This window comes from Pristiophorus japonicus, unplaced genomic scaffold (assembly GCF_044704955.1).
Source record: "Pristiophorus japonicus isolate sPriJap1 unplaced genomic scaffold, sPriJap1.hap1 HAP1_SCAFFOLD_743, whole genome shotgun sequence".
Taxonomy (NCBI): domain Eukaryota; kingdom Metazoa; phylum Chordata; class Chondrichthyes; family Pristiophoridae; genus Pristiophorus; species Pristiophorus japonicus.
The window spans coordinates 175,620-202,656 of NW_027254659.1; the positions used below are offsets into that span (position 1 = coordinate 175,620).

Consider the following 27,037-nt stretch of genomic DNA (forward strand, 5'->3'; position numbering starts at 1 on the left):
GAATGCAGAGATGGGCTTTGATTTTATCAGCATATACATATGATATTGAATAAAGACGATCAGCTGATCACAGTAATGCTGATGCAATGTCTAGATTGCCTTCCCCATCACAGGGTACACCCGATAGGGAAGAAGTGTTTTATTTTTCATACATTGATAAACTGCCAGTCACAGCTGAAGAGATTGGTAGAGCAACCAAACATGACCCATTGATGTCAAAGGTGTATGAGGAGATTGCAACTGGATGGCCAAACCAGGGAACAGACAAAGATACACATCCATTCTTCATTCGTAGGAATGAATTATCAGTCGATAAAGATTGTATCATGTGGGGTGCAAGAGTGGTTATACCAAATAAATTCAGGTCCAAATTATTAGGAGACCTCCATGACCAGCACCTGGGAATGTGCTTGACCAAGAGTTTTGCACGCAGTTATTTATGATGGCCAGGTTTTGATAAAGATATCGAGTACATTGTGAGTCAGTGTACGACATGTCAATCGGTAAGCAAGCAACCACCACCAGTACCATTACAGCCATGGAAATGGCCTTCCAGGGTGTGGCAAAGGCTACATATTGATTTTGCCGAGTTAGATGGACAACAATTGTTCATTGTAATTGATAGCCATTCAAAGTGGGTTGAGGTGTTTCCAATGTGGAAAATAGCAACAAATAAAACATTGGACATTTTACGAAAATTATTTTCTGCATTTGGCCTCCCTGAAGAAATTGTTTCTGATAATGGACCACAATTTCGCTCAGAAGAATTTGCACAATTCACAAGCAAAAATGGTGTGAAACATACCAACGTTCCACCATACCACCCTGCTTCGAATGGTGCAGCAGAGCGCACTGTACAAATTGTCAAACATGCCCTCATAAAATAAATGTTAGATCCAAATCCAAGAAAACGGCAGTTGTCATTGGATCACAAATTGGCTAATTTTTTGATTACATATCAAAATACTCCTCATACAACTACTGGTAGAACTCCAGCGGAGTTGTTTCTCAAACGACTGCCATGAACCAGATTCTCATTGTTAAAGCCAAATTTGGCACAGTCTATAGAAGAGACACAAATCAGACAAAAAGAGAATCATGATAGAGGTCGAGTAAAAGAGAGAAGAGTGAAATTAAACCAGAAGATGAGAGTGAAGAACCATCACCAAAAATGTTTAAAGTGGTTACCCGGAAGAATGGTGAAGATATGTGGTCCTCGCACATATTTGGGAAAGATGTTTGATAATGGACAGGTTAGGTTTGTCCAGATTGATCATATTTTACCTACAGACATGGAAAGAGTTGAAGGTGGGAATGATTCAATTATTTCTGACTCATCAGATAGTTTTAATATACCAATAGCAAATCCTAAATCCAATGTACTGGAAACAAATCCAAGAGAGAATCAGAATGAAAGTCTGAGTCCGAGTCAGGGAAACAAAGAGCCTGAAGTTAGAGGGAGTACAAATGAAAATCAAGGAAATTCCATGGAGGAAAATGTTCCTCAGGATGACCCTCCAATGAGTGTGAAATCAACACCATGTTTGGAAGGTTCTGTTCGAGAGCGAAGGTATCCTCTTCGAAACAGAAAACAAGTCGTAAAGTTAAATTTGTAAATATATATAAAAATGAAGTTATTTATGATGTTTGTTATGATGGTTTTTTCATTAAGAAGGGAGAACTGTGATGTCTGTAAGTGCTGTAAGCTTGTACTGCTTGTAGCTCTATACTGGGATGTGGACGTATTGTGTACTGCAGCTGCAGAGTTATAATAAACAGACAGGCAGCTTTTGGTAGCTTCCGGACTGAGAGCCTGCCATCTTAAGAGCTGTGTGTGTGTGCTCTGTGAAGATATCACAGTTTGGTGGCCGGGAATTGATTCAGACCTGGAACACTGTGCTCACAGGTGTACAACGTGTGCTCAGCTGGGAAATGTCCTCTGGGAGGCCCCGCTCAGCCCGTGGCCCTGGCCCACCAGGCCATGGTCACGCATTCACATAGACTACGTGGGCCCGTTCATGGGGAAAATGATTCTCATCGTGATTGATGCGTACTCGAAATGGATCGAGTGCATCATTTTGAATTCATACACGACATCCACCACTGTGGAGAGTCTACGTGCGGTCTTTGCGACCCACGGTTTGCCGGACATCCTTGTTAGCGATAATGGCCCATGTTTCACTTGCTACGAATTCCGGGAGTTCATATCGGGTAATGGCATCAACCATGTCAGGACAGCAACGTTCAAGCCGGCCTCCAATGGTCAGGCGGAACGTGCGGTCCAAATCATAAAACAAGGCATGCTCAGGATTCAAGGTCCCTCCCTTCAATGCCGCCTATCGCGCCTCCTGCTGGCCTATAGGTCCCGACCCCACTCACTCATGGAGGTCCCGCCTGCAGAGCTCCTTATGAAACGTACACTCAAAACGCGGCTGTCCCTCATTCATCCTGTCTTGTCCGACATTGTTGAAGGCAAGCGGCAGTCCCAAAATGAGTACCATGACCGTAATTCAAGGGGGAGATGTATAGAAATTGGTGACCCCGTATTTGTTCTCAATCACGCTTTGGGGCTCAAATGGCTTGAAGGTACTGTAATAGACAAAGAGGGGAATAGGGCTATCGTGGTTAAGCTTAACAATGAGCAGATATGCCGCAAGCATCTGGACCAAGTAAAAAAAAGGTTCAGTATGGACTCTGAGGAACCTGAGGAAGATCATGAGATGGTATTCACACCACCGCCAGTGAACGAGCAACAAGAGCATTCAGCAGCATGCACAGTCCCTGCGGTCAGCCCGGACAGGCCGGAATCACTACAGGGGACAGACACACAGGCCAAGGCTCAACAGCCAGAGCCCCAACTGCTGCGCTCCACGAGGGAGCGCAGACCACCCGAAAGACTTAACCTGTGATCCCAATAAGACGTTGGGGGGAAGGTGATGTCATGTATGTAACCTTCATGTAACAACACTGCAATACTGTATATACGTAAGAAATGCACACCTTGACCACAGGGTGTGAACTTGTGGGAGACACTCCTCACCTGGTCATCCAGGTATATAAAGGGAGGTCTCATGCAGGGTCATCACTTCTTGGTCCTGTGAATAAAGGTGCAGGTCACAGAGTGACCTTATCCATAGAATGTGCCTCGTGTGGATTTGTGGTATTGTCTGAGGACTTTACAACACACACACACACACACAGAAACACAGACACACAGAAACACACACACACAGACACACACACACACAGACACACACACACACACAGACACACATACACACACACAGAAACACACGCACACACAGAAACACACACACACATACACAGAAACACATAGACAGACACACACACACACAGAAACACACAGACACATACACCCACAGTGAAACACACAGACACACAGACACACACAGAAACACACATACACACAAACACACACACACATACACAGAAACACACACACACAGAAACACACAAACACACAGACAGGCACAGACACACACACACACAGAAACACACACACACAGAAACACACACACACAGAAACACACACACACAAACACACACAGAGAAACAGACACACACACACAGAAACACACACACACATACACAGCAACACATAGACAGACACACACACAGTGAAACACACAGACAGACACACACACAGAAACACACACACACACATACACAGAAACACACACACACACACACAGAAACACACACAGACACACACACACAGAAACACACACACAGAAACACACACACACACAGACACACACACATACACAAACACACAGATAGACACACACAGACACACACACACACACAGAAACACACACACACACAGACACATACACACACAAACACACACACATACACAGAAACACACACACACAGAAACACACAGACACACACAGACACACACAGACACACACACACAGAAACACACATAGAGGGTGGATGAGGACAGTGCCGTTGATGTATATATGGACTTGCAAAAGGAATTTGATAAAGTACCACATAATAGGTTCATTAGCAAAATTGAAGCCCATGGGATAAAAGGTGCAGTAGCAGCATGGATACAAAATTGCCTAAGGGTTAGAAAGCAGAGAGTTGTGGTGAATGGCTGTTTTTGGATTGGATAGAGGTTCCTCAGGTTCAGTACTACGACCACTGCTGTTTTTGATACACATTAATAACTTGGACTTGGGCGGTACAGGCACAATTCCAAAATTTGCAGATGACTCGAACTTGGAAGTGTAATAAGTAGTGAGGAAGATAGTAATAGTCATAGGCAGGTTGGTGGAATTGTGGGACACATGGCAGTTGAAATTCAACGCAGGGATGTGTGAGGTGATACATTTTGGTAGGAAGAAAGAGAAGAGATAATATACACTAAATGGTACAATTTTAAAGGGGGTGTAAGAACAGATAGACCTGGAGGCTGGGTCATTGAATATATTTAAGGCAGCGATAACGGAGTAAAGGGTTATGGGGAGCGGGCAGGGAAGTGGAGCTGAGTCCATGATCAGATCAGCCATGATCTTATTGAATGGCGGAGCAGGCTCAAGGGGCCAAATGGCCTACTCCTGCTCATATTTCTTATGTTCTTATGTTGTGCACAAAGGTGGCAGGACCGGTTAACAAAGCATTTAATAAAGCATATGGGATCCTGGACTTTATAAATAGAGGCAGAGTACAAAAGCCAGGAAGTTATGCTAAACTTAGTTCGATCCCAGTTGGAGAATTGTGTCCCAATTCTGGGCACCACATTTTAGGAAGAACGTGAAGGATTTGGAGAGGGTACAGATGAGATTTAGTAGAATGGTTCCAGGGATGGAGGATTACAATTACATGGATAGACTGGAGAAGCTGGGGTTGTTCTCCTTGAAGCAGAGAAGGCTCAGAGGAGATTTGATAGAGGTGTTTAAAATCATGAAGAGTTTAGATAGAGTAAATACAGAGAAACTGTTTCCAAAGGCTGAAAGGTTAATAACCAGAGGGCACAGATTTAAGGTGATTGGCAAAAGAACCAGAGGTGACATGAGGAAAAATCTTTTTACGCAATGAGTGGTTAGAATTTGGAATGCACTGCCTCATAGGGTGGTGGATATAGATTCAGTAGGAGCCTTCAAAAGGGAAATCGATAAATACTTGAAGGAGAAAAAAATGCAGCGATATGGAGAAAAAGTGGGGAAGTAGGACTCACTGGATTGCTCTTCGAAGGGGCTGGCGTAGGCTCGATGGGCTGAATGGCCTCCTTCTGTGCTGTACTATTCTATGATTCTATGATAGGGAATCGGATTGGCAACTAAATATTGCCTGCTATAACACATTTAGAAAGAAAAGAGAAGAAAGGATGGGAGGTGGAGTAGCTATACTAGTTAAATATAACATAATGGCAGTAGAAAAGAGTGTAAATAGCAGTAATACAGATACAGAATCCATATAGATTGACGTAACAGATAAAAAGAGATCATCACCCTAATAGGAATATACTGTAGACCCCCAAATAGTGAAACGGAAATGTAGGAAGAAATACGTAGGCAAATTTAAGAGGTGATTAGCAGGCATAGAATAATAATCGTGAGAAATTTCAACTACCTTCAAATAAACTGGCAGGAAGATGTAGCAAAAGGAGACAAGGGAATTACATTTTTACAGTATATACAGGACTCCTTTCTCACTCAGTATGTAATAAGTCCAACAAGAAAAGAATCACTGCTGGATCTTGAAATAGGGAATGAACCAGAACAGATAGGAGAAGTAAGAGTAGAGAGCATCTTAGTAGTAGTGATCACGACATCCGAGCGCTGGCCTCATGTACCCAGGTTCTAAACAAATTTCCTTCCCTTTTTGAGCCAGGCATTGGAAACTTTTCCAGGGCGAAAGTGTGGATCCACTTGGTCCCAGAGGCACGACCCATTCACCACAAGGCGCGAGCGGTACCTCACATGATGAGGGAAAGAGTGGAAATCGACCTGGACAGGCTGCAACGCGAGGGCATCATCTCCCGAGTGGAATTCAGCGAGTGGGCCAGCCCAATTGTTCCAGTACTCAAAAGTGATGGCACGGTCAGCATTTGTGGCAATTATAAAGTAACTAATCGTTTCTCGCTACAGGACCAATACTCGCTACCTAAGGCAGACGACCTATTTGCGACGCTGGCAAGAGGCAAGACATTCACCAAGCTCGACCTGACTTTGGCCTACATGACGCAGGAGCTGGAGGAGTCTTTGAAGGGCCTCACCTGCATCAACACGCACAAGGGACTGTTCATCGACAACAGATGCCCGTTTGGAATTCGGTCAGCTGCAGCGATCTTCCAGAGAAACATGGAGAGCCTACTCAAGTCGGTACCACACATGGTGGTTTTTCAGGACGATATATTGGTCACGGGGCGGGACACCGCCGAGAACCTACAATATGTGAAGGAGGTCCTCCAGCGACTGGATCGCATAGGGCTGCAGCTGAAGAGGTCGAAATGCATCTACATGGCAACAGAAGTGGAGTTTTTGGGGAGAAAGATCGTGGCGGACGGCATTCGGCCCACAGACGCCAAGGCAGAGGCTATCAGGAACGCGCCCAGGACACAAAACGTCACGGAACTGCGGTCGTTCCTGGGACTCCTCAACTATTTTGGTAACTTCCTACCGGGGTTAAGCACCCTTTTAGAGCCCCTACATGTGTTATTGCGCAAAGGTGAGAACTGGATATGGGGGAAAAAAATCAAGTAATTGCTTTTGAGAAAGCCAGAAACATTTTATGCCCCAACAAGCTGCTTGTATTGTATAACCCGTGTAAAAGACTTGTGCTAGCATGTGACTCGTCGTCGTACGGAGTCGGGTGGGTATTACAACAAGCTAACGTTGCGGGGAAGTTGCAACCTGTCGCCTATGCTTCCAGGAGCTTGTCCAAGGCCGAGATGCCCTACAGCATGATTGAGAAAGAGGCATTAGCGTGTGTGTTCGGGGTAAAGAAAATGCATCAGTACCTGTTTGGCCTCAAATTTGAGCTGGAAACCGATCACAAGCCCCTCACATCCCTGTTCGTTGAAAACAAGGGGATAAATATTAATGCCGCAGCCCGCATACAAAGGTGGGCACTCGCGTTATCAGCGTATAACTATACCATCCGCCACAGGCTAGGCACCGAGAACTATGCGGATGCTCTCAGTCGGCTACCATTGCCCACCATGGGGGTGGAAATGGCGCAGTCTGCAAACTTATTGATGGTGGCGCAGCCCGCAGATTTGCTGATGGTCATGGAAGCATTTGAAAATGATAAATCACCTGTGACGGCCCGCCAGATTAGGACTTGGACCAGCCAAGATCCTCTGCTATCCCTAGTAAAAAACTGTGTACTGCATGGGAGCTGGGCCAGAATCCCCGTTAAAATGCAAGAGCCAATCAAGCCGTTCCAGCGGCAAAAGGATAGCTGTCCATTCAGGCAGACTGCCTGTTGTGGGGTAACTGCGTACTGCTACCAAAAAAGGGCAGAGAGACATTTATCTCGAATCTCCACAGCACACACCCGGGTATAGTAATGATGAAAGCGATAGCAAGATCCCATGTGTGGTGGCCCGGTATCGACTCTGACTTCGAGTCCTGTGTATGGCAATGCAGTTTATGTGCTCGGTTGAGCAACGCGCCCAGAGAGGCACCACTAAGTTTGTGGTCCTGGCCCTCCAGACCATGGTCGAGGATCCATGTCGACTATGCAGGCCCGTTTGTCAGTAAAATGTGCCTGGTGGTGGTGGATGCTTTTTCAAAATGGATTGAATGTGAAATAATGTCGGGAAGCACCGCCACTGCCACCATTGAAAGCCTGAGGGCCATGTTTGCCACCCACGGCCTGCCTGACATACTGGTCAGTGACAACGGCCCATGTTTCATCAGTGCCGAATTTAAAGAATTCATGACCCGCAATGGGATAAAACATGTCACCTCGGCCCCATTTAAACCAGCCTCCAATGGGCAGGCAGAGCGGGCAGTACAAACCATCAAACAGAGCCTTAAACGAGTCACAGAAGGTTCACTCCAAACCTGCCTGTCCCGAGTACTGCTCAGCTACCGCACGAGACCCCACTCGCTCACATGGGTGGCCCCGGCTGAGCTACTCATGAAAAGGACACTTAAAACCAGACTCTCACTGGTTCACCCCAACCTGCATGATCAGGTAGAGAGCAGGCGGCAGCAACAAAATGTAAACGATGGTCGCGCCACTGTGTCACGGGAAATTGATCTGAATGACCCTGTGTATGTGCTAAACTATGGACATGGTCCCAAGTGGATTGCGGGCACGGTGATAGCTAAAGAAGGGAATAGGGTGTTTGTAGTCAAACTAGACAATGGACAAATTTGCAGAAAACACCTGGACCAAACGAGGCTGCGGTTCACAGACTGCCCTGAACACCCCACAGCAGACAGCACCTTTTTCGAGCCCACAACACACACCCAAAGGATCAACGACACCACGCCGGACCAGGAAATCGAACCCATCACACCCAACAGCCCAGCAAGGCCAGGCTCACCTAGCAGCCCTGCAGGGCCAACAACATGCCAGTCCAGCGAGGGCATAGCCAACACACCAGAACAGACATTTGTACCGAGGCAGTCCACCAGGGAAAGAAAGGCTCCCGACCGCCTCACCTTGTAAATAGTTTTCACTTTGACTTTGGGGGGGTGGGGGGAGTGATGTTGTGTATCTGTAAAACATGCACTCCCATGTTCCGCCACCAGGGAGCTCATCCCCTGAAGTCGCAAGGGATCCCAGCATCCCTTGGGAGCACTGTATATAAGCCGGCCCCTAAGACCTGTTCCTCACTCTGGAGTGTCTTAATAAAGACTGAGGTCACTCTTACTTTAACCTCCCTGTGTTCAGCCTCATCTGTGTTAGAAATAGAATAAGGTCCTTCATTGAAACACCTGTGAACTGATCCGTTTTTGGCGTGGAAGCAAGTCATCCTCGCTTCGAGGGACTGCCTATGATGGTTGCCTACTCTAATGCTCCTAACGTAGTGCTACCTCAGTGGCTGCTGCATGGCTGGTGAAAGGCTGCTGAATTTCTATGGGGGAGATTGCAGATGGCCTTCCAGGACGACCCCAAGCAGCTCTGGCTGTAGAAGGCCCTGCTGTAACTGCACCACCTTAGCATGGGCGGCAGCAGTCTGGATAGGCTGGCTGACAGGCAGCACCAAGGGCACTGGCGGAGTGGCAGTGGTGGGAGTAGGAATGTTACCATCCTGAGAGAGGACCGCAGGTTCTTGTCCCACGGAGCCACTGCCACTCCCCCGGGGTGGCACCTCAACATTCTTAGCCATCGGTTGGAGGACATATTGCTGGACCTCTGAGAGACCCTGCAAGCCCCTTTCCACACTTGTAAACCCAGCCATGATAGCAGCAGTCTGAGTTTGCGTGGCAGCAAGCTAGCAGTCTGAGCTTCCACTGCAACGCTCAGATGTTGGTCGATTCCGCTTGTGCTGCAATGGAAGCTGCAACATCGGCCATCACACCCAGCATCACGGTTAGATCCACGTGCCCTAATGGAGTTGGCCATTACTTTCATCCTGGAAATCATGGCCTCCAAGCACCACACAATGCCCCATGCAATGTTGGAGCTCTTTGATGCTGACAAGAGGCTCTTTGGTAGGCCTGCCATTGCTTCAAGCATTTCTGAATGCATGCCCATCACCCTTATTCTGAAGGCCACCCCATCGAAGTCACCATCTGAGTCCTGTGTAGCAGAATTCATGAGCGAACTCGGCAAAATATTATTGGACCGTAGACTACACCTGATATTAGTCCACCTCTTGAGCGCTAAATCAACCAATAGTGCATTTAGTGCTGAGTTCAGGGTTCCAATCATGTAAATGAGCATACAGCATGAATTTTACGTGCTGCCTGCAGCACTTTGAATGGACATGGGCAGATCATGCTTCACGCTCACCGCGCCCGTTTTTGAACCTAATCGAATTTCATCCCTTCCAAACATATAACGGGATTATCTAGATACTTACCTATATGCTTATGAATGTGTCTATTCACAACACCAAAGTTTTTATTAGTCTCCTTAGATGACAAGATGACAAGACCGGATTGCTCATTCGTCCTTTTGGACAACAAGACACATCCAGCAGTTTCCCTGGAATGTGTATTAATTAGATCCTCCTTGCCTACGTAATCAGTGACTTTGTTTGGCCCCCTTCCTCATATATTGCACTGTGCAAGCACGACCGGATTGAGTGTGCATGCACAGTACCAAACAAGCGCGCGTGCACAGACGGAGTCAAAAAATGCCATGCAAATAATCACTTCGTAGATTTATACAGTGCACTTGTACATTTCTGGCATTTTCTGCTTCTTATTATAGAACTAAATGTTTTTTCCCAGCACAAAGCTTCACTGGTCAGGGCAACTTGGAGAATCAATATGGAATTCCTGACTCATGCCTAGACTGCATTTTGGGAAACTGCCGATTGCCAGTCCATGATTTTCCGACCCATTAATTTTAATAGACAGAATATCTCGGGACTGGGGATGTCCAATTTCATGATTTGAGCTCTGGTCATGCGCAGGGAGTGCATAACTGGAAAATCTACCCATAATTTTACAGCCATGAAGGACTGGATTTTCCTGACTCCACCTCTACAGGTTTGGGATGGGACTTACCCCAGCCATCATGTCCCCGCTATGATCCCAGTCCAGTTTCCTGGACTGTACACTTATGCTCATTTGACTTCTTTTGTAATTTTAAGAATCATGACATGAAACCACATTTAAATTAGAATGTAAGACATAAATACCTTGTATTCCTCCATTATCTTTCTAATTTCATCCAAAAAGTTTGTGAAGTCAGGCATCTTGAGGTTTCCAAATGCAATATCATACAGCTTTAACTGTAAAGACATACAAGTTAGCACATGTAGGGTTGTATTTTTACTCATAATTACCAGATTTACCTTTGGTCTATGTCTGTAACATCTTTCAAAGGAATCACTGCTAAAATGAGGCTTCAGAGGTGTCAAATAACTACTTATTGGTTAGTTACCAATCAAATATCTGATTGATTATATCTAAATTAATTAAAAGCAGCCAAATTATAAAATGATGAAGAATTAACCAGCAGGAAGTAATCTCTCCATTTTTTAAAACTATTTTTCGCCAACCAGCATGTAGCACAAAAGTGACCAATTAAGTCACTCAAATAATTTCTTCATGCTGTTGTTGGACACAAATTTTCATTTTTCACTCAGAATAGGCTAGAGCCAGAAATAACGTAAAATGAAATACACCCATAAATACTAGCTAATTAAAAAAAATAGTATTTAAATTGGTTATTTAATGTTAGAAATGCCTTCAGAAATATTTCTCCACATAGGTCTGACCTAATGTTTGCTGGAACTGAAATGTAATCTTTGTGCCGAATTCTTGGGTGCCGGGAATTTCTCGGTACCATGGTTAAACAACGGCGAAGGATCTACAAACTTAACTTCTGGCTCCAAAGCTATGGAGAGTTCAGGTCGCGGGCCTCGAGGCATATGCCTACATGAAGGCCCATGGATCCCAAAGACGCAGGCGATTCGGAAGTGACCCTGGGATCACGTGGGTCAGGTCCTCCAATGAGAAAGGAGGATTCCATTTCTGAACGGAATCCCCATAAACCCGATTGGAATCCCCAAATAATTAAACAATTTAGACAACTGTAATAAATATAAATGTTCTGATTTTCAAATTTAATTAAAAGTCCTTTCATTATAGTGAATACAATAAAAATTAAATGTTTTGAAAAACAGTTTAAATCATTTAGCTTGGGGCAATATTTGCATAAGCTAGTTTTAAGTGTTTGTGTATCATTTTGTATTTCTTAATTTTTAACAAGATTTATAATAACTGTTACACTAGTGAAAGCCGTAAGAGGTTTGTGGGCAATTGATGGGCAGTAATTGGGCAAATAGCTCAACACTGCACCAGCAAAAGTGATTTTATAGTGGGTTCAGATATGTCAAGACGTGCCTTGACAGATCGCAAGTTCCGGGTTTTCGTGCATGCACCTGGAACTTGCAGGGCTTTTCAGAAGACCGTAAATCCTGACCCTTTGAAAGGGCAATTATAAGTCTCAAGAGTAAGAGTTATTATAAATCTTAAATAAAAAATGTTAAAATAAAAAATGATGCACAAACTCTTAAAATTAGTTTATTTCTGGGTAAAATTAGCATTGGCCTGGGATAAAATATTTAAAATTAATTTTCAAAAAATTAAATTTTTATCCCATTTGCTGTAATGTGTGTGTATGAGAGAGTTGTATCATGGGAGTTGTAGTTTTAACCTTGCTCATGCAGAACTACAATATGTAGAGTGTTCTATTTCACATGAAAAATGAGAGGCAAAAGTTTCATTGTGCCATTTTGGTGCACAAATAGGATTGCACACTCCCAACCTACGATACTGCAACCAGTAAAGTTAATCGATAAAAATTGCAGATTGGGAGTGTACTATTTTGTGTTATGCATCCTGGCACATGCCAGGAATGGCACAGCAGACATTTTACCCATAAGCAAAAAAAAACAGCGGGGGAAGTTATAGCTCCTGGTGATAGATCCTGTGCACGTGAGAGCAAGTGATGCGTCGGAAGAGCTGTAGTTTTCACCCTGCATCTGTGGAAATACAATGCTGAGAATGTGTCACAGCAGTCCACATCTCTTGGCAATTAGGCAGAAATGCTAAAGAAATACAGCTGTGAGTTGTAAGTGGTAGGAAAAAAAAACACCAAAAATGGAAAAGGTGTTCGATTTTTCAGCATTTTATATAGTTTCAGCCATAAACTATCAGATTCCTTGTCAGACATCAGTTTGATCTTATAGAAACATTTAAAATAAGGAAAGGGATAGACAAGATAGAGGCGGAGAGGTTGTTTCCACTGGTCGGGGAGACTAGAACTAGGGGGCACAGCCTCAAAATACGGGGGAGCCAATTTAAAACCGAGTTGAGAAGGAATTTCTTCTCCCAGAGGGTTGTGAATCTGTGGAATTCTCTGCCCAAGGAAGCAGTTGAGGCTAGCTTATTGAATGTATTCAAGTCACAGATAGATAGATTTTTAACCAAAAAGGGAACTAAGGGTTACGGGGAGCGGGCGGGTAAGTGGAGCTGAGTCCACGGCCAGATCAGCCATGATCTTATTGAATGGCGGAGCAGGCTCGAGGGGCTAGATAGCCTACTCCTGTTCCTAATTCTTATGTTCTTATGTTATGTTCTTACTTCCAGTCTTGGATGAGTCTTAACTACCTCAGCTAAACATTGGGGAGTTATGCCATTGACTTTAGCTTCCCTTACAGACTTCCCTTTCCGGCCACTATTTCAGGTTGAATCAGATTGTTCCCAACCTCAGAGTCCTGTTTGACCCCAAGCTGAGCTTTGAACCTCATATCCTTTCTGTTATGTATGTAAACCTGTAAATACCATGTCTAACCACCAGAGGGCTTATCCCCTGGAGTCCCAAGGGATCCCACAGTCCCTTGGGAGCACCTGTATATAAGGAGGCCTCACAGGCTGGAGAGGCGCTCTGAGATCTGTAATAATGGTCACACTTACTTTGAGCTTGCAGTATCTAGTCTGACTCTTTATTCAAGACTTAACAACTGGCGAACCCCACCGCAACAATGCAGAGAACTGTGGGCATCCTGGAGAAATTTTCGGAGGGAGATGATTGGGAAGCCTTTGTGGAGCGACTTGACCAACACTTCATGGCCAACGAGCTGGAAGGAGGAGTGAACGCTGCCAAACGAAGGGCGATCCTCCTCACCGTTTGCGGGGCATCAACGTATGGCCTCATAAAAAACATGCTCGTTCCAGCGAAACCCACAGACAAGTCGTACGATGAGTTGTGCACATTGGTCCGGGAGCATCTAAACCCGAAGGAAAGCGTTCTGATGGCAAGGTATCGGTTCTACACGTACAAGAGGTCTGAAGGCCAGGAAGTGGCGAGCTATGTCGCCGAGCTAAGGCGCCTTGCAGGCCATTGCGAATTTGAAGGACGCTTGGAGCACATGCTCAGGGACTTCTTTGTACTTGGCATTGGCCATGAAGTAATACTTCGCAAACTTTTGACTCTAGAGATCCCAGCCTTGAGTAAAGCCATAGCGATAGCCCAGGCGTTTATCTCCACCAGTGACAATGCCAAGCACACTAATGCTGCTGCAAATATTGTGAACAAAGTCACGTTGTTTTTGAATCGAAATGTACATGGCAGGACTTACACGCCTGTAGCTGCACATCTGCAGATGACTCAGAGTCCGCCATCAAGGGTGGTGAATACAAGGCCATTAATACCTTGCTGGCGCTGCCGGGTCGATCATCGTTTCCATTCATGCCGCTTCAAAGGATATGTTTGCAAGGGCTGTGGAACAATGGGACACCTCCAACGCATGTGCAGGCGAGCTGTAAACACTGCGAATCCTGCAAACCACCATGTTGCAGAGGAGGACAGATCCATGGTGGATCATGACAAACCAGAGCCTCAAACCGAGGAGACAGAGGTATATGGGGTGCACACATTTACCACAAAGTGTCCCCCGATAATGTTGAAGGTTGAATATAATGGACTCCCTGTGTCCATGGAGCTGGACACGGGTTCAAGTCAGTCCATAATGAGTAAAAACTTTGGATAAGTTGTGGTGCAGCAAGACTTCAAGGCCAGTCCTGACTCCCATTCGTACCAAACTTAGAACATACACAAAGGAACTAATTCCCGTAATTGGCAGTGCTACCATAAAGGTCTCCTACGATGGAGCGGTGCACGAGCTATCACTCTGGGTGGTACCGGGCGATGGAACCACGCTGTTCGGCAGGAGCTGGCTGGAAAAGATAAGCTGGAACTGGGATGACATGTGAGCGCTTTCATCTGTCGACAACACCTCATGTGCCCAGCTCCTAAGCAAGTTCAGAATGGCAGGCAGTGACTAGTGGAGTGCCGCAGGGCTCAGTGCTGGGACCCCAGCTCTTTACAGTTTACATTAACGATTTAGATGAAGGAATAGAGTGTAATATCTCCAAGTTTGCAGATGATACTAAACTGGGTTGCGGTGTGAGTTGTGAGGAGGACGCTAAGAGGCTGCAGGGTGACTTGGACAGGTTAGGTGAGTGGGCAAATGCATGGCAGATGCAGTATAATGTGGATAAATGTGAGGTTATCCATTTTGGGGGCAAATTCACAAAGACAGATATTATCTGAATGGCGGCAGATTAGGAAAAGGGGAGGTGCAACGAGACCTGGGTGTCATGGTCATCAGTCACTGAAAGTTGGCATGCAGGTACAGCAGGCGGTAAAGAAGGCAAATGGTATGTTGGCCTTCATAGCTAGGGGATTTGAATATAGGAGCAGGGAGGTCTTAGTGCAGTTGTACAGGAACTTAGTGAGGCCTTACCTGGAATATTGTGTTCAGTTTTGGTCTCCTAGTCTGAGGAAGGACGTTCTTGCTATTGAGGGAGTGCAGCGAAGGTTCACCAGACTGATTCCAGGGATGGCTGGGCTATCATATGAGGAGAGACTGGATCAATTGGGCCTTTATTCACTGGAGTTTAGAAGGATGAGAGGGGATCTCATAGAAACGTATAAGATTCTGACGGGACTGGACAGGTTAGATGCAGGACGAATGTTCCCGATGTTGGGGAAGTCCAGAACCAGGGGACATAGTCTTAGGATAAGGGGTAGGCCATTTAGGACAGAGATGAGGAGAAACTTCTTCACTCAGAGAGTTGTTAACCTGTGGAATTCCCTACCGCATAGAGTTGTTGAGGCCAGTTCATTGGATATATTCAAGAGGGAGTTAGATATGGCCCTTACGGCTAAAGGGATCCAGGAGTATGGAGAGAAAGCAGGAAAGGGGTACTGAAGGAATGATCAGCCATGATCTTATTGAATGGCGGTGCAGGCTCGAAGGGCCGAAAGGCCTACTCTTGCATCTATTTTCTATGTTTCTATGTTTCCCCTCGCTGTTCAAACCAGGCATCAGGAAGTTCCAAGAAGCAAAAGTGCAGATCCATTTGATTCCAGGGGCACGACCCATCCATTACAAGGCGAGAGCTGTACCGTACACGATGAGAGAGAGGGTGGAGATCGAGCTGGACAGGCTGCAACAAGAGGACATCATTTCGCCGATCGAATTCAATGAGTGGGCCAGTCCAATTGTTCCAGTCCTCAAGGGAGACGGCACCATCAGAATCTGTGGTGATTACAAAGTAACTATCAATCGTTTCTCGCAGCACGATGAATACCCGCTACCAAAGGCAGATGACCTATTTGTGATGCTGGCGGGAGGGAAAGCGTTCACGAAGCTGGACTTGACCTCAGTCTACATGACGCAGAAGCTGGAGGAATCCTCGAAAGGCCTCACCTGCATCAACACACACAAAGGTCTCTTCGTTTACAACAGATGCCCGTTTGGCCGTGGCAATATTCCAGAGGAACATGGAAAGCTTGCTGAAGTTGGTCCCGTGCACCGTGGTCTTCCAGGACCAAATCTTGGTTACAGGTCGGGACACTGTCGAGCACCTTCAGAACCTGGAGGAGGTTCTTAGTCAGCTTAATCGCGTTGGGCTCAGGCTAAAACGCTCGAAGTGCGTTTTGCTGGTGCCTGAAGTGGAGTTCCTGGGGAGAAGAATTGTGGCGGACGACATCAGGCCCACCGATTCGAAGACGGAGGCAATCAAGAATGCACCGAGACCACAGAACGTGACGGAGCTGCGGTCGTTTCTAGGGTTCCTGAACTATTTTGGTAACTTCTTACCGGGTCTTAACATATTGTTAGAACCCCTGCACTCTTTACTGCGTAAAGGAGATGAATGGGTATGGGGTAAAAGCCAAGAAAATGCCTTTGAGAAAGCTAGGAAGCTGTTATGTTCAAAGAAATTGCTTGTGTTGTACGATCCATGTAAACGTTTGGTATCAGCATGTGATGTGTCGTCGTACGGGGTCAGGTGTGTATTGCAACAAGCTAGTGAATTTGGGAAATTGCAATCGGTTGTTTATGCATCCAGAAGTCCTACAGTATGATCGAAAAAGAAGCATTAGCGTGTGTTTATGAGGTAAAGAAAATGCATCAATATCTGTTTGGGCTCAAATTTGAATTGGAAACTGACCATAAGCCGCTTATATCGCTCTTTTCTGAAAATAAGGGGATAAATACGAATGCATCGGCCCACATCCAGAGATGGGCGCTTCCGTTGTCCGTTGCGGATGGCATAGTTGTATGCGGACAACGGATACAAAAAACTGTGCCGATGCTCTCAGTAGGCTGCCATTGTCTACCACTGGGGTGGAGATCGCACAGCCCGCAGATTTAGTTATGGTAATGGAAGCATTCGAGAGTGAGCAATCACCTGTTGCCGCCTGACAGATTAGAACCTGGACGATCCAGGACCCCTTACTGTTCTTAGTAAAAAAAACTGTGTGCTCCACAGGAGTTGGTCTAATGTCCTGTTAGAGACGCAGGAATAAATAAAGCCGTACCAGTGGCGCAAAGATGAAATGTCTATACAGGCAGGCTGCCTCCTATGGGGTAATCAGATAATTGTGCAAAAAAGGACAGGGACACTTTCATTAGTGATCTTCACAGTACCCACCCAGGCATTGTGATGATGAAAGCGATAGCCAGATCCCACGTGTGGTGGTCCGGTATCGATGCAGACTTAGAGTCCTGTGTGCACAAATGTAATCTATGTTCCCAGTTAAGTACTGCACCCAGGGAGGCGCCACTAGGTTTATGCGCCTGGCCCTCCAAACCGTAGTCTAGGGTCCATGTCGACTTTGCAGGCACATTCTTGGGAAAAATGTTTTTAGTGGTTGTAGATGCGTACTCCAAATGGATTGAATGTGAGAATAATGTCGGCAAGCACGTCCACTGCCACCATTGAAAGCCTACGGGCCATGTTTGCCTGATGTTCTTGTAAGTGACAATGGGCCGTGTTTTACCAGTGCTGAATTTAAGGAGTTCATGAACCGCAATGGGATCAAACGTGTCACATCTGCCCCATTTAAGCCAGTGTCCAATGGTCAGGCAGAACGAGCAGTCCAAACAATCAAGCAGAACTCGAAAAGGGTAACTGAAGGCTCATTGCAGACTCGCTTATCCCGAGTCCTGCTTAATTACCGCACAAGACCACACTCGCTCACCGGGGTCCCTTCCACTGAACTGCTCATGAAAAGGACACTTAAGACAAGGCTCTCGTTAGTCCACCCTGATCTACACGAACAGGTAGAGAACAGGCGGCTTCAAAAGAATACATATCATGATCGCGCAAATGTGTCACGTGAAATTGAAGTAAATGATCCTGTATTTGTGTTGAACTATGGACAAGGTCCCAAGTGGATTGCTGGCACTGTTTTGGCCAAAGAGGGGAGTAGGGTGTTTGTGGTCAAATTCGCAAATGGACTCACCTGCAGAAAACACTTGGACTAAACCAAACTCAGATTTACAGACTATCCAGAGCAACCCACAATAGACCAACCACCCCCAGCAGCCCAGCAAGGCCGGCTGCACAGCAGCCCAGCGAAGGCCCAACAAACGACTCACCAACACCAGCATTTGCACCGAGACGATCAACCAGGAAAAGGAAGGCCCCAGATCGACTCACACTGTAAATAGTTTTTGACTTTGTGGGGGGGGGGGGGGGGGGGAGTGTTGTTATGTATGTAAACCTGTAAATACCATGTCTAACCACCAGAGGACTTATCCCCTGGAGTCCCAAGAGATCCCACAATCCCTTGGGAGCACCTGTATTTAAGGAGGCAGTCTGAGAACTGTAATAAAGGACTACGGTCACACTTACTTTGAGCTTGCAGTATCTAGTCTGACTCTTTATTCAAGACTTAACACTTTCCATCACGAAAATCATCTTCATAGCATCGGCCACCTCTTCCCCTACCTCAGCCCGTCTTCCATTGAAACCTACATACATGCTTACATCACTTCCACAATTGAATACTACATAGTTTGCCTGAATGCCCTCCCATCTTCCACCCTCCATAAACTACAGCTCATCTAAGTCTCTTCTGTTCATATTCTATCCCACACCAAGTCCTGCTCACCTATTTCCCATATACTTGCTGATCTGCACTGCTCCCAGTCTCTCAAAAACCTTATAGGTAAAATGATTGTCCTTGACATTAAATCATTCCATGGCCTCGAACCTCCCTATGACTTTCTTGACTGGGAGAGAAGTTGGACAAGACTATTTATGGAGTAGAGCAAGGATTGTGGCATTGAACCGCTCTTCAATGAGCTGCTCCTGAAGAGCTGCAGGCAACTGTTTGCCCTTTCCTTCTTTCAGTATTTTGTCAGTGTCAGTGGAAGCACTTGTGATTTATGAAGGTAGTGAGCTTGTCTGAATGAGGTTGCAGGGCAATGTGTTCAGTCACTATGTGAGATCCTGGACTTGAGGGATTTGTGATATCTGTGCAAACCCCACATCATTATCGTTCTGCTTCTGGCTGTTCAGAGGGAAGGGGATAAAACTTTTTGCTCCAACAAACAAGTCATCAGTCACCTCGTCAATGCAAGCATGCACAGCAGACTGACTGATGTTTCTAATATCCCCTGCGACAGCCTAGAAAGAGCCAGAGGCAAATAAGGTACCTAGAGAAGTGAAGCCTCCTTATGCACTGCTCCTCACAGAACAGGAGGTAGGTTGCATTGGACCTATTCACTCCGTTGGGAGGGTAAGGACTGCAACAAGCTTAGAACGTAAGAACATAAGAAATAGGAGCACAAGTAGGCCATTTGACCCCTCGAGCCTGCTCTGACATTTAATAAGATCATGGCTGATCTGATCATGGACTCAGCTCCACTTTCCTGCCCGCTCCCCATAACCCTTTATTCCCTTATTGCTCAAAAAATATGTCTATCTCCGCCTTAAATATATTCAATGACCCAGCTTTCACAGCTCTCTGGGGCAGAGAATTCTACAGATTTACAACACTCTGAGAGAAGAAATTCCTCCTCATCTCGGTTTTAAATGGGTGACCCTTATTCTGAGACTTTGTCCCCTAGTTTTAGGTTCCCCTACGAGTGGAAATATCCTCTCTGCATCCATCTTGTCAAGCCCCCTCATTATCTTATAAGTTTCAATAAGATCACCTCTCATGCTTCTGAACTCCAATGAGTATAGGCCCAACTTACTCAACCTATCTTCATAAGTAAACCCCCTCATCTCTGAATTAACCCAGTGAAACCTCTCTAAACAGCCGCCATTGCTAGTATATCCTTCCCTAAATAAGGAGACCAAAACTGTACGCAGTACTCCAGGTGTGGTCTCACCAGTACCCAGTACAGTTGTAGCAGGACTTCTTTGCTTTATTACTCTATCCGCCTTGCAATAAAGGCCAACACTCCATTTGCCTTCCTGATTACCTTACTTACTGTACCTGCATATTAACTTTTTGTGTTTCATACACAAGGACCCCCAGGTCCCTCTGCACTGCAGCACTTTGCAATTTTTCTCCATTTAAATTATAATTTGCTTTTCTATTTTTTCTGCCAAAGTGGATAACCTCACACTTTCCCCATTATATTCTATCTGCCAAATTTTTGTCCACTCACTTAGCCTGTCTATATCGCTTTGCAAATTTTTTGTGTTTTCCTCACAATTTGCTTTCCCACCCATTTTTGTATCATCAGCAAACTTGGCTACATTACACTCAGTCCCTTCATCCAAGTTATTAATATAGATTGTAAATAATTGAGGCCCCACCACTGATCCCTGCGGCACCCCACTAGTTACTGATTGCCAACCAGAAAATGACCCGTTTATCCCGACTCTCTGTTTTCTGTTAGTTAGCCAATCCTCTATCCATGCGATATATTATCTCAACCCCATGAACTTTTATCTTGTGTAGTAACCTTTTATGTGGCACCTTATCGAATGCCTTCTGGAAATCCAATTACATCACATCTACTGGTTTCCCTTTATCCACTCTGCTCGATACATCCTCAAAGAACTGCAACAAATTTGTCAAACCTGATTTCCCTTTCATAAAACCATGCTGATTCTGCTTGATTGAATTATGCTTTTCTAAATGTCCTGCTACTGCTTCCTTCATAATGGACTCCAGCATTTTCCCAACGACAGATGTTAGGCTAACTGGTCTATAGTTTCCTGCTTTCTGTCTGCCTCCTTTTTTAAATAGAGGCGTTGCATTTACGGTTTTCCAATCCACTGGGACCTCCCCAGAATTCAGGGAATTTTGGTTCGATTACAACTGATGCAACCACTATCTCTGCAGCTACTTCTTTTAGGACCCTAGGATGCAAGCCATCAGGTCCAGGGTACTTGTCCGCCTTTAGTCCCATTATTTTACCGAGTATTACTTCTTTAATGATAATGATTGTATTAATTTCCTCCCTCCCTATAACCCCTTGAGTATCCACAATTGGGATGTTTTTAGTGTTTTCTACTGTGAAGACTGATTTTGTTCAAAGTCTCTGCCATTTCCCTATTTCCCATTATTACTTCCCCAGTCTCATCCTCTATGGGACCAACATTTACCTTAGCCACTCTTTTCATTTTTATGTACCTGTAGAAACTCTTACGATCTGTTTTTATATTTCGTGCTAGTTTAATTTCATGATCTATCTTCCCTCCCTTTATAATTTTTTTAGTCGTTCTTTGCTGGCTTTTAAAAGTTTCCCAATCCTCTGGCCTCCCACCAGTCTTGGCCACTTTGTATGCTCTTGTTTTCAATTTGATACCATCCCTTATTTCCTTAGTTAGCCATGGATGGGTATCCCTTATCTTACAGTCCTTTCCTTCTCATTGGGATCTATTTTTGTTGCGAGTTATGAAATATCTCCTTAAATATCTGCCACTGTTCATCAACTGTCCCATACTTTAATCTATTTCCCCTCATCCAGTTTAGCTAACTCTGCCCTCATACCTTTGCAGTCTCACTTATTTAAGCTTAGGACACTGGTTTGAGATCCAACTTTCTCAGCCTCCAACTGAACTTGAAATTCAACCATGTTATGGTCACTCATTCCTAGAGGATCCTTTACTAGGAGTTGTTTATTAATCCTGTCTCATTACACAGTATCAGATCTAAGATAGCCTGCTTCCTGGTTGGTTCCGCAACGTACTGCTTAAGGAAACTATCCTGGATACACTCTATGAACTCCTCCTCAAGGCTACTCTGGCCAATTTGCTTTGTCCAATCAATATGAAGGTTAAAATCGCCCATGATTATTGCCATTCCTTTTTACAAGCCTCCATTATTTCTTGATTTATACTCTGTCAAACAGTATAGCTACTGTTAGGAAGCCTATATACTATGCCCACTAATGACTTTTTCCCCTTATTATTTCTTATCTCCACCCAAACTGATTCAACATCTTGATCTTCTGAGTCAATATCGTTTCTCACTACTGCACTGATCTCATCCTTTATTAACAGAGCTACCCACCTCCTTTTCCTTTCTGTCCTTCTGAATTGTGAAATATCCTGAATATTTAGTTTCCAGCCTTGGTCACCTTGCAACCATGTCTCTGTAATGGCTATCAGATCATACCCATTTGTATCTATTTGTGCCATCAATGCATCTATTTTGAATGAATGCTGCATGCATTCAGATAAAGAGCTTTTAAGTTTTTTTTTACCATTTTTTCCTGCTTTGACCCCAATTTCTGATTCACCATTATATTTGTACATTCTGTCCCTTCCTGTCACGCTCTGCTTTTCTTTTCCCCCAGTGCTACCCTGCTCTATTGACTTCCCCTTATTCTTTGACTTTTTAAATTTTCCGTCACCTGAACCCTTTTCCCCACTAATTAGTTTAAAGCCCCCTCTACAGCCCTAGTTATTTGATTCTCCAGGACCTTAGTCCCAGCACGGTCTAAGTGGAGCCCGTCCGAATGGAACAGCTCCCTCTTACCCCAGTACTGGTGTCAGTGTCCAACGACCAAAACTCACTTCTCCCACACCAGTCTTTGAGCCACGTGTTTAACTCTCTGATCTTACTTACCCTATGCAAATTTGCTTGTGGCTCAGGTAGTAATCCAGAGATTATTACCTTTGTGGTTCTGCTTTTTAATTTGGTCCCTAGCTGCTAATAATTCCTCAGCAGAACCTCTTTCTTTGTTCTACCAATGTGGACCACGACAACTGGATCTTCCCCCTCCCACTCCAACAGCTCAATTTTGGCCCACCCCTTTTTTCGGTGCACTTACCAGAGATGCGCCGCTTTTCTCCGTTGATAAGTGCGCCGAAAAAAATCTCTTCCCATTTTGGCTGCTGTCTGGCCTATCCTCGGTCGTCGCACAGCGTGGCCAGTCGAGTTGGGGGCGGAGCCAGCATCCTGCGCTGAAAACAGTGCCGGGCCGTCTGCATGTACGCATTGGAGTCGTGTCGTGATGTCCGCGCATGCGCAGTAGCGTCGAAATTTAGCAATCGGCCATTTTTAAAAGGAATCGTAGCTGCTTGTGTTGAGAATGACGTGAATAACACGTTTAGTGAGTTGGTCTGACCGCAGGTCAAGGGTACACAGCCAGATAGGGAATGGAAGACCAACAGGAAGAGCAGTGCAAGGAAGGTAGTGCAGGGATCCCCTGCGGTCATCCCCCTGCAAAACAGATACACTGCTTTGAGTACTGTTGAGGGGGATGACTCATTAGGGGGGGAGCAGCCAAATTCATGGCACCATGGCTGGCTCTGCTGCACAGGAGGGCAGGAAAAAGAGTGGGAGAGCAATAGTGATAGGGGATTCAATTGTAAGGGGAATAGATAGGCGTTTCTGCGGCCGCAACCGAGACTCCAGGATGGTATGTTGCCTCCCTGGTGCAAGGGTCAAGGATGTCTCGGAGCGGGTGCAGGACATTCTGAAAAGGGAGGGCGAACAACCAGTTGTCGTGGTGCATACAGGTACCAATGACATAGGTAAAACACGGGATGAGGTCATACGATGCAAATTAGGGAGCTAGGAGCTAAATTAAAAAGTAGGACTTCAAAAGTAGTAATCTCAGGATTGCTACCAGTGCCACGTGCTAGTCAGAGTAGGAATCACAGGATAGCTCAGATGAATACGTGGCTTGAGGAGTGGTGCAGAAGGGAGGGATTCAAATTCCTGGGACATTGGAACCGGTTCTGGGGGAGGTGGGATCAGTACAAACCGGACGGTCTGCACCTGTGCAGGATCGGAACCAATGTCCTAGGGGGAGTGTTTTCTAGTGCTGTTGGGGAGGAGTTAAACTAATATGGCAGGAGGATGGGAACCTATGCAGGGAGACAGAGGGAAATAAAATGGAGTCAGAAGCAAAATATAGAAAGGAGAATAGTAAAAGTGGAGGGCAGAGAAACCCAAGGCAAAAAACAAAAAGGGCCACATTACAGCAAAATTCTAAAGGGGCAAAGTGTGTTTAAAAAAAAACAAGCATGAAGGCTCTGTGCCTCAATGCGAGGAGTATTAGGAATAAGGTGGATGAATTAACTGCGTAGATAGCAGTTAACCGATACGATGTGATTGGCATCACGGAGACATGGCTCCAGGGGACCAAGGCTGGGAACTCAATATCCAGGGGTATTGAGCATTTAGGAAGGATAGACAGAAAGGAAAAGGAGGCTGGGTGGCGTTGCTGGTTAAAGATGAAATCAATGCAATTGTAAGGAAGGACATTAGCCTGGATGATGTGGAATCGGTATGTGTGGAGCTGCGGAATTCCAAAGAGCAGAAAACGCTAGTGGGAGTTGTGTATAGGCCACTAAATAGTAGTAGAGGTTGGGGACAGCATCAAACATGAAATAAGGGATGTGTGCAATAAAGGTACAGCAGTAATCATGGACGACTTTAATCTACACATTGATTGGGCTAACCTAACTGGAAGCAATGCGGTGGAGGACGATATCCTGGAGTGTATTAGGGATGGTTTTCTCGAACAATATGTAGAGGAACCAACCAGGGAGCTGGCCATCTTAGACTGGGTATTGTGTAATGAGAAGGGACTAATTAGCAATCTTGTTGTGCGAGGCCCCTTGGGGAAAAGTGACCATAATATGGTAGAATTCCTTATTAAGATGGAGAGTGGCAAAGTTAATTCGGAAACTAGGGTTCTGAACTTAAGGAAAGGTAACTTCGGCAGTATGAGGCGTTAATTGGCTAGAATAGACTGGCAAATGATACTTAGTGCATTTGGAAAGAGGTGACATGATAGGTCCAAGTCAGCATGGATTTGTGAAAGAGAAATCATGCTTGACAAATCTTCTGGAATTTTTGAGGATGTTTCCAGTAGAGTGGACAAGGGAGAACCAGTTGATGTGGTATATTTGGACTTTCAGAAGGCGTTCGACAAGGTCCCACACAAGAGATTGATGTGCAAAGTTAGAGCACATGGGATTGGGGGTAGTGTGCTGACATGGATTGAGAACTGGTTGTCAGACAGGAAGCAAAGAGTAGGAGTAAACGGGTACTTTTCAGAATGGCAGGCAGTGACTAGTGGGGTACCGCAAGGTTCTGTGCTGGGGCCCCAGCTGTTTACACTGTGCATTAATGATTTAGATGAGGGGATTAAATGTAGTATCTCCAAATTTGCGGATGACACTAAGTTGGGTGGCAGTGTGAGCTGCGAGGAGGATGCTGTGAGGCTGCAGAGCGACTTGGATAGGTTAGGTGAGTGGGCAAATGCATGGCAGATGAAGTATAATGTGGATAAATGTGAGGTTATCCACTTTGGTGGTAAAAACAGAGAGACAGACTATTATCTGAATGGTGACAGATTAGGAAAAGGGGAGGTGCAAAGAGACCTGGGTGTCATGGTACATCAGTCATTGAAGGTTGGCATGCAGGTGCAGCAGGCGGTTAAGAAAGCAAATGGCATGTTGGTCTTCATAGCAAGGGGATTTGAGTACAGGGGCAGGGAGGTGTTGCTACAGTTGTACAGGGCATTGGTGAGGCCACACCTGGAGTATTGTGTACAGTTTTGGTCTCCTAACCTGAGGAAGGACATTCTTGCTATTGAGGGAGTGTAGCGAAGGTTCACCAGACTGATTCCCGGGATGGCGGGACTGACCTATCAAGAAAGACTGGATCAACTGGGCTTGTATTCACTGGAGTTCAGAAGAATGAGAGGGGACCTCATAGAAACATTTAAAATTCTGACGGGGTTAGACAGGTTAGATGCAGGAAGAATGTTCCCAATGTTGGGGAAGTCCAGAACCAGAGGTCACAGTCTAAGGATAAGGGGTAAGCCATTTAGGACCGAGATGCGGAAGAACTTCTTCACCCAGAGAGTGGTGAACCTGTGGAATTCTCTACCACAGAAAGTTGTTGAGGCCAATTCACTAAATATATTCAAAAAGGAGTTAGATGAGGTCCTTACTACTAGGGAGATCAAGGGGTGTGGCGAGAAAGCAGGAATGGGGTACTGAAGTTGAATGTTCAGCCATGAACTCATTGAATGGCGGTGCAGGCTAGAAGGGCCGAATGGCCTACTCCTGCACCTATTTTCTATGTTTTCTATGTTTAAAGGATTGACGGTGGATAAGCAATGGCAAACATTTAAAGATCACATGGATGAACTTCAGCAAATGTACATCCCTGTCTGGAGTAAAATTAAAACTGGGAAGGTGGCTCAACCATGGCTAACAAAGGAAATTAAGGATAGTGTTAAAGCCAAGGAAGAGGCATATAAATTGGCTAGAAAAGGCAACAAACCTGAGGAGTGGGAGATGTTTAGAATTCAACAGAGGAGGACTAAGGGTTTAATTAAGAGGGGGAAAATAGAGTACGAGAGGAAGCTTGCAGGGAATATAAAAACTGACTGCAAAAGCTTCTATAAATATGTGAAGAGAAAAAGATTAGTAAAGACAAATGTAGGTCCCTTGCAGTCGGATTCAGGTGAATTTATAATGGGGAACAAAGAAATGGCAGACCTATTGAACAAATACTTCGGTTCTGTCTTCAAGGAAAAGAAGATATAAATAACCGTCCGAAGGTACTAGGGGACAGTGGGTCTAGTGAGAAGGAAGAACTGAAGGATATCCTTATTAGGCGGGAAATTGTG

At 45.2% G+C, this 27,037-nt stretch overlaps 1 protein-coding gene across 1 annotated transcript in view; it reads right to left on the minus strand.

Annotated features, from left to right (window-relative positions):
* LOC139256594 (uncharacterized) overlaps positions 1–27,037 on the minus strand; it is an 89,970-nt gene that overhangs the window by 51,131 nt on the left and 11,802 nt on the right. Inside the window, exon 5 of the mRNA XM_070874265.1 lies at positions 10,805–10,897. Coding sequence (XP_070730366.1) covers positions 10,805–10,897 — 93 coding nt within the window. The remainder of the gene's footprint in view (positions 1–10,804; positions 10,898–27,037) is intronic.